At 43.8% G+C, this 12,031-nt stretch overlaps 1 protein-coding gene across 1 annotated transcript in view; it reads left to right on the plus strand.

The window, feature by feature from the left end:
* Positions 1–12,031, plus strand: part of CACNA1C (calcium voltage-gated channel subunit alpha1 C) — a 205,855-nt gene that overhangs the window by 84,317 nt on the left and 109,507 nt on the right. The window contains exon 9 of the mRNA XM_039250015.1: positions 418–643. Within this exon, the coding sequence (XP_039105946.1) occupies positions 418–643 (226 nt within the window). The remainder of the gene's footprint in view (positions 1–417; positions 644–12,031) is intronic.

Raw genomic sequence — 12,031 nt, forward strand, 5'->3', positions numbered from 1 at the left:
TTCCAGAACCCTGGGAGGTAGGCAATCTCCCAGTGTAGAGGGCAGGACTGTAGAGAGTGGCCTGGCTCCCCCTTTTGGCTGATTGGCTTAGGCAGATTGCTTACCTCTCAGAACCTCACTTCTCATCTCTGAAAAGCTGCTGGGAGGAGTCAAGAAGATCAGCACACAAAGCCTTTGATGCATAGTAGATCCTCGATACATGTTTACTGTGATTATTACTAGATACCCCTTTCTTGTTGCTTTAGCCCCAATTATTCTGTTCTGGCAGCAACATAACAGGAGAGATGTCCCGGCTGGGAGGGAAGCATCTGGGCTTTTTCTCCAGTGGTGATAATTAGTGTTTTCTTTCTCCTCCTCCCCCTTCTCCCTTCTCTCACATACGTGTTGGGATCCTGCCCCGTCTCTTGAACCCACCAGACACAGCCAACAAAGCACTACTGGCCCTTTTCACTGCAGAGATGCTGCTCAAGATGTACAGCCTGGGCCTTCAGGCCTACTTTGTGTCCCTCTTCAACCGCTTTGACTGCTTCATCGTGTGTGGGGGAATCCTGGAAACCATCCTGGTGGAGACCAAGATCATGTCTCCCTTAGGCATCTCTGTGCTGAGATGTGTCCGGCTACTGCGGATATTTAAAATCACAAGGTATTTGATTTCTCACTTCCCTTGGGACCTGGAACTCAGGTGGAAGTTCTTCCAGAAGTCAAGGGAGGCAGAAAGGCCTGGGTAGGAGAGTAGCTGCTGTTTCTTAAGGGTTCTATCCTTGGCTCATATATGATGGAGGGGAATTTTTCTTCATTTAGCTGACATATCATTAGAAGTACCTTTGATTGGCAGAAAAGGACAAATATCATATGTTTGCATGCATAGGAGGATTGGGAGGAACTTAACAGAGGACCATGGGGGAGAAGAAGGGGAGAAATGGTGGGGGAAAGGGAGAGAGGCAAACCATGAGAGACTTTTGAATGCTGAGAACAAACTGAGGACTCATGGGTGTGGGGGGGAGGAGGGAGATGGGCATGGAGCAGGGCACTTGTGGAGATGAGCACTGGATGTTATATGTAAGTTGGTTTCCATATAACACCCAGTGTTCATCCCTACAAGCGCCCTCCTCCATGCCCATCACCCCCCTTTCCCTTCTCCTCACCCCCATCAGCCCTCAGTTTGTTCTCAGCATTCAAGAGTCTCTCATGGTTTGCCTCCCTCCCTCTCCCCAACTATTTTTCCCCTTCTTCTCCCCCACGGCCCTCCGTTAAGTTCCTCCTAATCCTGCTATACGTGCAAACATATAGTATCTGTCCTTCTCTGCCTGACTTATTTCACTCAGCATAATACCCTCAAGTTCCATCCATGTTGCTACACATGGCCAGATTTCATTCTTTCTCATTGCCATGTAGTATTCCATTGTATAGATAAGCCACACCTTCTTGATCCATTCGTCAGTTGATGGACACTTAAGCTCTTTCCATGTTTTGGCTATTGTTGAGAGTCTTGCTATGAACTCAGAATTAGACCCACAAATGTATGGCCAACTAATCTTTGACAAAGCAGGAAAGAGTATCCAATGGAAAAAATATAGCCTCTTTAATAGATGGTGCTGTCCCTTTTTTTAAATGTTATTGTTTTTGAGAGAGACAGAGCGTGAGCAGGGGGAGGAGCAGTGAGAAAGGAAGACACAGAATCTGAAGCAGGGTCCAGACTGAGCTGTCAATACAGAGCCTGACATGGGGCTCAGACCCACAAATGTGAGATCATGACCTGAGCCAAATCGGATGCTCAATTGACTGAGGCACCCAAGCACCTCACCTTCTGTCCTTTGCTTCGACAGCCTTAGGACTGCCTTCCTAAGGCAGGAAGGACTTAGGGTCATTAGGTGGCTTTCAGGATTGAGCCATCATGTTTGAATCAAGGCAGGGAGAAAAGAAAGGGCAAGGGACCAAGGCAGACACCCATCCTGGCTCAGTCGGCCCTTCCAGAGCTCTTTGAGAGATCTCACCAAAGGCTCTGCTCTCATGGCCATCCCAGCTTTTCGAGAGACTGAGCAATGTCGTCTTTTTGCTGTGCGTGTGATGCCGAAAATGCGGTCCAGATTCTTTAACTGAGGAAGGATGATGGCTATTGTGGCACAAATGGCTTTCACCCCTCCTTCTGCACATTCACCCCCTCTCTGTCTGCCTGTCCATCCACCCGCCCAAAGACTACAGTCTCCCAAGCTCTCTGGGTCAGGCAGTGATTCTCCTGAAGAGGAGGCAGGGACAGGGGCATGGGGACAGGCAGCATGCTCTAGTACAGTCATTTCAACTGTGTTGTGACCCATTTGGGTGGTGAGATCAATTGATTGGATCACAGCCATCATTTTTAAGCAGGTTTATTGAGATATAATTTACATACTATATAATTCATCCCTTTAAAGTGTACAGTTCAGTGTTTTTCTGTACATTCACAAAGCTTTACAATCATCACCACAATTTAGTTTTAGATCATTTTTATCAGCCTAGAAAGAAACCCATACCCACTCATTCTCCCCACCTACGCTCCCAGTAGCAACCGATAAAATTTACTTTGTATTTCTATCGATTTCTCTATTCTTGACAATTCCTATAAGTGAAATTATGCAGTCTGTGATGTTTTGTGACTGGGCTTCTTTCACTTAGCATAATGGTTTCAAGATTCACCCATGTTGTAGTACTTTACATCAGTACTTTACTCCTTTTTATGGCTGAATAATATTCCATTGTGTGGATATACATTGTGTTTGTATATTCATTCATCGGTTGATGGACATTCGGTTTATCTCTACCTTTTGGCTACTATGAATAATGCTGCTATGAATATTCATGTCCAAGTTTTTGTATGGATGTTCAGTTTCATTTCTCTCAGATATATACCTAGGACTGGAATATTTAGGTCATCTAATAACTCCACATTTAAGATTTTGAGAAACTGCCAAACTATTTTCCAAAGAGAGTGCACCATTTTTCGTTCCCGCTGGTGATGTATAAGGGTACCTATTTCTTCACATTCTCATTTTCAGTGAAAGAATTAAATAGAATAGGAAACTATAAGAAGACCTCACATGAACATAAGCACTGTTTCATAAAAGTCTTTGGGATATACGTCTGAGTTGCAGTGTAATACATATTTCTCACTGTAGGTTGTGATCAACCTTGAAGGGACATATCAGAAACATGTGAAAGGGAGGAGCCTCAAACTCTGACAAGCCTCCTCTTTGTAAGAGTCTCTGCTTTGGGATCCCAACTGTTAATAGGAGCACTGAAACCATCAGTTGGATTGTATTGGGAAAAGAGGAAGTGGGCTCAGTATCTTTCATTCAGGGATTTGGAGGTAACCATATCCTGCTTGGTGTGTTCCGAACATGGCTGTGTGGATGGTCAGGGCGTGCAACACTGCCCTCAGTTTGCTGTTCTCTTTATGGCTCTCTTAGCAGCTCCCAGCACATACTCATTCCTGTGGTGCTGTCGAAGGTCAGATGAGAGTAGGCACTTAAACAGTGCCAGCCCCAGGGACATTCAGTCGCCAGGAGATTTATTATTAACCTAATTATTTTCTTTGTTGTTATTTGGAGGAGGGAGAGGTGGAGTACCAAGAGCAACCTCCACACACAGCCTCTTACATCTGTTTCTCTGCCACATTCCTACCATGCATCAAACTCTGAGAGCAAAGGGAGGAGAAGTATGGTATGACCTGAACCCAGGAGAAGTGTACAGTCTGGCTAGGAAGATGGAATTTGTGCATATGCAACCATTGAAAGAAAATCTAAAACAGAATAAAATGAGGTGGCAAATGTTGGGGCGGGTGTGGGAATACGTGCTATGAGAAGTTGGGAAAAGGAGAGAGTCCCTGGGGAAGGTTTAATGTCACAGGATGGACTTCAAGGACATGCAGACTTTAAACCCACAAATTTAACACTCCTGAGCAAACACATCCCTTCCCCTCACCCCAGAAAAAGCTCTTTCTGGATGTTCTGAATATCTTGGCATTACAGAAAATCCTTGGCTTGTACTAAAAGTAGTAGAAATATAATAACAATTATTGTTAATATGCATCAGTACTTACTCTGTGCATATAGTGTGGCCTGACTTCTTTCACTTGATTCATCCTCACAATTAACTGTAAGAGAGGGTGAGAGGAGGGTACTATTATCATGATTCCCATTTTACAGATGGGGAAACTGTGGTTTAAAGACTTAAGTCACTTACCCAGGCCACACAGACTGCTCAGGGATGAGTCTGGAATTAAGTAGCAGATCTGTCTATCTGACCTCAGGTTCTGTGCTCCTAACCATGACCATGAACTGTGGAGTTGACTGCTAAACTGTCTTGTCTTTGTCTCAGAGATGTGCCTTACATATAAAAGGATTTTTACATATTGATTCTTGTTGGATATTTGCCGATTCTACCTGTTCCTCCTTGGGTCTGGTAAAGCTGTTTTTCATTTGGAGTTTTTAGTGCCTCCTAAATAGTTCTCAAAAGTCTATATGTTTGGGGGTTTGTTTTTGCCTTTGTTTTTTAGATTCCTATAGAAAAGAATGCTTGTTCCTAGATATTTTCATACAGTCTTGAAGAGATTTACATTCATTCGATTTCTAATCAATAACTTATCTATTTCTAGGCTGAAACTGTTGCCAAGAAGCCATTTTTTAAAATCCGTCTTTGTCAGAGAGTTTCCCATAGTCTCTTCACAAGAAAGATTAGTGGTATTTTGAGATCTCTATAAAGTCTATAAACAGAATAATTTCATTATCTAATTGGAACTTACTTTGGCAAAAGCCATCATCTTCCTGTTTGTAAGCTTCCAACCCCTCTGGGTGCTTTTGGAAAACAACATAGAGACTATAACTATGTGGGGAATCCCATGCCCCTTCTGACCCTTGTCTCCAGTATACTCCAGTGACCAAGAAAATGCCTAAAATATGGTCTGGGAGTGGACATCGTGGTCTCTAGAGATGGGTCATCTTGAGATGGTCCTGTCATCAAGCAAGCATATTTCTCTGACTTCTTTTAAAACCTTTTAGAGAAAACTTTGTGGTATCTCACTATTATTCATATGTTTAAAAAGCATTTTTTCACAATGCATTCTGACCCAGTGATTGTGATTCTCAGACTTAGTTAAACTCAATAAGAGAGCTCATGAAGGGCCCACACCTCTAGAGATTTTGACTAGCAACTTCTAGAGACTTCCATACTGGTAGTCCAGTTACCTCACTTTGAGAAATGCTGGCCTCATTTCCTGCTGCTGTCCTTTGTCCACTTCCCTGTCTTAAAATATGCACCTTCAAATATAATTGGAAACCTTAATTCTTTCATCTGCATCCCCTTCTCTACACTGTAGCCCCTAATCATGTTAAGATTGTACTTTTGATAGTTCTTGACTGGGAAAACATATAATGATAAAGAGCCACTATGAATTCAGCAAAGCTTTCAAATTATTTGAGTTGTATCAATTCCTATACACTCGTATGCATTTGAAAAGTGGAAATGTACACACAAGACAGGCTATTTATCTAGAGTGCTGTAGTGCTTGATGTATCCATGGATTCATGGATCCCTTCCTAAAATTCCAAGCTTCCCTTACCTCACCCAGGACATACGGCCTGAGTTTGAAATACTGACCTAGACTAAAAGCCCTCAACCATGAGGTCAAAACACAACGGTATGTCCAGAGCAGTTAAACAGCACGTAGCAGTAACTTGTTATTATAGGAGCTGAAATACCAAAGTTTATGAACAGTTACTCTTCTAAAAAATAAATGCAAATAAATTCAAGATTGTTCCTGTAACACCCTCACTTTGGTCATTTGCATTCCCAAATGCTTTATGAATGGGAAAGAATGGGTAGACTTGCCACTCTTCATGCTACCTGAAGGAAGCAGAAGTCTTTGATACGTGATGAATATGAATATGATATGTGAAGAAAGTGAATTTTTAGCATGCCTGTTTTTGTGTGTTTTGTCAAAATCTGAGAATACCTTAGAGAGTATATCGTGTATATGAATATCTTATATGTCTCATAAGAAAAAGAAAGAAAGACTGGGAACCCTGCCTGTAAATCAGTTGATTACTAAGTGTTAATAATATTGGGAGTGGTAAATTATGGAATAGGAAGGCAAGATTCCTGCCTCAGTGAGAACAGAGAGGCATACATGTGGCCAAAATATTTGTCATCTTTTGATACATTACCCATGACAGCGGGCCTTCCAGCCATGAGATAAGAGTGAGTTCTTTCTCCTGCTTTGAGGTTTTACAGGGCTCTTGAATGTTGTCGGTTTTTAATATCAAGTATGTCTACTCTTTGTCAGCCCAGGCTGACTTATCATTCTACAGGGAGGAAGAAAGACCTCAGTTAGACTAAATCTGGGTGTGATTCCAATTTACTAATTGCATCTCATTTTTTATACAGTTGGTTTTTAAATGCACTGAAGTCCCTCCAGCCCTTGCTGTTCTCTCTCTTTAACCTTAAATCCCTTTCTTTCTCTTACTGCTCCTCCCCTGTGGCTCCATTCCCAGGCCCTGAAATGTGAGTTTGGGCTGACTCAGCACAGACAGATTTACTGATGAATCATGACCACATATGGGCCCCATATAGCCCCAAGGTGAGAGCCTTTTGCAGATTCTCCAGGCTCTAAATGTCTCCATTTCAATTGCCAGAATCTGACCTTCTGAAAATCAGATCTAACCCCACACCACCCCAACCCTCCCCAATCTAGCCCTCCTCTTCTCAGGACACCATGGAGGCTCTGAGCTCCTTAAGGACCATTATTAAGGAGATATGTTTGGCATCTACCCAGTTTCCAGGCCAGGGTCTATGGAGAAGGCAGCTCAGGTTCAAGAGCCTGCTCACTGACTTCAGCATGAAGGATGGTTGTTCTCTGGGATGGTGACTGGCTGGTAGCATCTACTGGGGGTTAAGAAGACCCAGGTGAGGATGACTTGAATGACGTGAATGTGTAACCCTGACACATCCAGTACAGGGGCCCAATAGCGGACACTAAGTAGCTCTGCGGTCCAGGAACTCAGGGGAGCATAATCCCAAGGCAATCCCAAGGTCAAGACCAGACAGCCTTGCCAGCATGACCGGGTTACATTCCCCCAGTAGGTTCTGTTTTCAATGCGACCAATGCCTCTTATGAAAATAGAGAAGACAAGACCTTTGAACTGGTTGTCCAAGGCAGGGTTTGACTCCAAAGGAAACACATAAAATGTGCATCCTTCTAGAATGGAAGGGTAAGAGGTAGATATCAGCAGGAACTAAACTGGTAGATTTGGCCTTGGGCTCCAGGCTGTCCCAGACCCTGACCACAATAGTATACAATTCCTCTGTTAGGCTCTTTCTGGACCAGCATATGCCTGGTTCAGCCTCTCATCTCACTAATCCCTCCAGGCTCTGTTGTGTCTTACAGAACCAGGGGCCAACTTTAATGAAGGGATAGTCTTTGTAGACCCACCTTGTACATCCCTGTGGCTGGCACAGGGAGAGGTAAGGGCAAGGCTGAGCTTCCTCCTTGAATGAACCTTCTGTGCTTCCCCCAGTTATCTTCCATGACCTGCATTCTTCCTCTCTTCCTTAGGAATGGTATATAGAAGCCTCATACCACACAGACTCACTGCATAAAATTTGCTTTAAAAATACTCTACCAACAATAGATCACTGCCACCAACACTGTGAGGAGTTTTGTTTTGGAGGGGGTCGGGGTGTTTTTACCCCTCAGGACAAGAAGAGTTGGGACAGGTACAAATTTAGCTATGAACCTCTCTGGAACATAGAGGAAGTAGGTAGGGTGGAGCATTTGCAAAGCACCCTAAAGCTATTGGTACTGTTTTTTTGAAGGTCTTTTATTTATAGCAGGCTCAATGCTCTGCTCCATACCTAGAATGTAAAGAACCCAGCCCTGAGCTATTTGAAGCAAAGCTTCACAAGATGAAAGTTCCAGTTCAAGCAAGGCTCAGGCCACTTTCTGCCACTGGTGATAAGGAACAAGTCCACAGAACCCCAACAGACTTAGCAGAAAGAATAATGGAGCTACAGTACCCCTGAACGCATGGTGGTCACTTACGCCAAGAGAGGCACAAGAGAAAGGTAACAAAAGTGAAGCCATAGTCAGCAAGTGAGAGAATTTAGTTAACAAATTGCCTGGGTCAGAAAACCCTCATGTGCACCCTACTTTAAAGAAAGAACAGTGGGCTAGGTTGTATAGAGGATGGGATAGGCAAAGACACGCTTTGTAGAGAATGATTTAGAGCCACAGGAGAATTGAAAAGTCGATTCCAAGGATGACCATGACCAGTGGAGGGTCTGAGGATGGTGGGGTGGAGGGAGGGGAGTCTCTAAATTTAGGCATGTACATCTGGGGCTGTGAATCCCCAAATATAGAATGGAGCCTTCTGTGTATGTGGATGTGTGTGTGTGCTGTTCTAAAGATGAGATGTTCAGTTTTCCTGTTTCTCTATAGGCCCAGACCTTAAATAGTTTGTTCTGCTATTGCCCACCTTTCTCCAAAGCTTTTTCTTTTTTGGTGACTTTGTGTGCTTCATAGTTTAATTGATTAGGGTAAAACCCTCAGTTGATTGCTAATCTGCCATTAATCCTTTTAGTTTTTATGTCTAGCAACTAATGTATCTAAAAAAGAGAGTGATTCGGGGACCTGAGGCATCATCTGATCTGCATGCAATAATAACAACAGCCACCAAGAATCAGATTGACATTAAGGAAGAGAGAGCTTCAGGACCTGCAGGGCTGCCAGCATTTCATTTAAATGCTATTTCATGTCACCAGAGGCTGCCACCTGTCACCTACAAATCTCATCAATATCAGTGGTAATGAGGCCCCCACCCTATCTCCTGCTATCAGCCAAGGCATGCAAGGCTCCAAAATTCAGCTCTTCTCTGAACCCTAATTGTGTTCTTTGCCACAGCATCAGTTCAGCAGTCTCTTCTCAGTCCTTTAGAGAGCACATAAAACATCTCCAACCACGTGCACATGAGGGATAGACACCTTCTGTTCAGCAAGCTGTATGCCCCTCGTAATGCCAGGCTACTGGCACCAGCTCTGATCCCTTAGTTCTGCTCCAAAGGAACAGAAAGTACAGGTGACAAGCCAGCCACAGGGCAAACCCCACCTTGCCCCTGTTGAATGGGAAGCAACTGGAAGTTGAAGACAAACAGCATAAGCAGTCATTTGTTTCTTTGTCTTCACTGTGTCTTAACTGTCTGACTGGTCCTAAATGCAGTATCTTTTCAGCCTGGGTGTTTTTAATGAGGAGGGTAGGAAACTCAGTGTATCTGGTTGCAGATATCCCTTAAAGGCTGGTTCAAGCCCTTCAACCCACAACCATTGGTTTTGAGCCACCAGGATGGGAGTTCTTCCACAAAGGAGCCACGTGTTCACAGAGCTCTTTGGGAAATCCTAGTGCAAGGGTCTCAAAGCCATAGCAACCTTATCTTCTATAAGGCAATTGATACGTAAGCACTTTTTTCTTTTTTGTTAAGATATAATTGGCATATAACATTATATTAGTTTCAGGTGTACATAATGATTCAATATTTGTGTACATTGCACAATGATCCCCACAATAAATCTAGTTAACATCTGTTACCCTATATATTTCCAAATTTTGTGTGGTGAGGACTTTTTAAATTTACTCTCTTAGAAGCTTTCAAGTATACAATACAGTATGATTAATTATAGTTACCATGCTATTTATTCCATCCACACTTATTGATAACTAGAAGTGTGTACCTTTGACCCCCTTCATCCAGTTTGCACATCCCCCCAACCCCAACCACCTATCTATTCCCTTGATACATAATAGTTTGACTTAACGTCAAGCAGTAGAACATTCGGGAATCTCAAAAACTCTACCCATGAACTTAGGGAAGCTATAGGAAAAGAAATTATGTGGGAGAGGTGTTTTCAGGCAAAGTATATTTGACTTAAGTACGTGTGTGAGAGGCCACCACCACCCCACCCCTGCCCCCAGCACACATACACAGAAGTATCTGTGTAACCCCATGTCCCCTTGCTTTCCCCTCCAGTAAGTAAAATTTGTCACATTTATATAGTAAGATTCATTCATTCAACAAGATATTCATTGACCACCTCCTTTGACTAGCCATTGTTCTAAGCACTAAGGATTTGAACAAAGCAGGTGAATTCCCTGCTCTCAGAGACCTTACATTCTCATGGCAAGTGGTGATGAGTATATTAAATTGTGGGAATAGGAGACAGAATGTGGTCAAAGGAGGACCACTGTGGGGAGGGGACATTTGAACAGAGGCCTGCAGGGACTGAAGAAGTGAACCGCACAGAGCTTTGGGGGAAGCCCCTGCAGACAGCAGAAAAGCAGGGACCAGCACAAGAGTATACACGGAGGCTGGGGGACAGCAGGGGACTGGTGGGCTGGAGGAATAGTGGTGGAGAGAGTGGGAGGAGATGATGTCGTTGAGGCAGTAGGGGCTAATTCCGCATGATCTGTTAGGCCTTCCAATGGGAAGCTTTTCGAGAGCATAAAGCAGCACTGAGGTTTAAAGTGACTTACATTTTAACAGCGCCTCCTGCTGCAGTGGAGTGGCGTACATAGATGATTGTGTACTTCCCATGGCATGGCGTCAGAAAGTATGTAATATCAGTTTGTCTCGTTATCGGTGATTCCAAGTGTAGAAACTTGGTTACGTGGGTGTATGCCAGATTTCCACTGTTGAGGTACCCTTTCCCTTTGTGATTAGCAAATAATCTATGGAGTGGTATTTTGAGAGTATGTGAACACCCTACTCCCCAGTGACGTTTCACCTAATGGTTTTAGCATCCATGATGATCTTTACTGAATTTGTTACCAATGCAAAATGGTGATTTTCTTTTTCTTAAGTTTATTTATTTATTTTGAGAGAGAGAGAGAGAGAAAGAGTGATCAGGAAAGGGGCAGAGAGAGAGGAAAAGAATCCCAAGCAGGCTCGATGTGGCCAGCACAGAGCCTAATAATACGTGGGACTCAATCCCACAAACCCAGGAGACCATGACCTGAACCAAAATCAAGAGCTGGACACTTAACTGACCAAGCCACCCAGGCATCCCCAAAATGGTGTTTTTTCTGATTCTGTTGATCATTCATACATTTGTGTTATCCATTTGACATATTCGGTAAAGGAAACCTCTACCTCCTTTTTAAAATATCAGTAGATATTTACTATCATTTTTTTTTTAAGTATGGTGCATTTGAGGGCTTTTTACCTGAGATGTATGTGATGTGGAGAAAGGCTGCAGGGAGCAAGTGTTGAAGCAGGTCAACCCGTCAACAAGTGAGATTGCTGGTTTGGCTGGTGACAGAGTAGTGGGATGTGGCCAGATTCAGGCTTCACTTGGAAGATGGGGCCACAGGGCTTGCTGATGTGGGGGGCAAAAGAGACTGAAGGGTGACTGCAAGGGTCTTGTCTTGAGCCAGAAACTATGGGAGATGATGGGGTTGGAGTTCTGTCATTCCACATATCTCCTGTTGTGAGCCCACCCCTGGTTGACTAAGAGAAGTGCAGACTTTCCCTGGATACCTTGAGGGACCTGGGGAGTCCTCACCTTTAGTCTAATACTCCACCCATTGCCTGCCCCTCTGACCATTACAGCCCTCATACTTGCTCCACTGCTGACCCCTCCAGGGCACTCACTATCTGCCATCTTCCTTACCCAACATTTCCAAAGAGTTCATCTCCACTGGTTGACTCATTTTGTTTCTCTACCATATCCTCTGCTTCCCCAGAACTCCAGGCACTCTTCCTCCATCCCCTTTCCTCTCTGCCTCCTAGCTGCTCCACTTCCTGTTCAGTCTGTTCAGTCTGGGGCCTCCTTGCCTGGCAACCTATTGGGTCCCAGTGGCTGTCAGACACCTCTGAACCTCAGTTGTGAGCCTGGTTTGAGTTATTTCCCTCATGTCCATGTGCCTCATGAAAATTAAGGCCTCAAACATGGCCTCTATGGCCATAAAGACTTTTCCAGAATATTTCATGACAGCTGAACACACAGAAGATCT

Source organism: Hyaena hyaena, unplaced genomic scaffold, assembly GCF_003009895.1.
Source record: "Hyaena hyaena isolate Hyena2069 unplaced genomic scaffold, ASM300989v1 scaffold_368, whole genome shotgun sequence".
Classification (NCBI taxonomy): domain Eukaryota; kingdom Metazoa; phylum Chordata; class Mammalia; order Carnivora; family Hyaenidae; genus Hyaena; species Hyaena hyaena.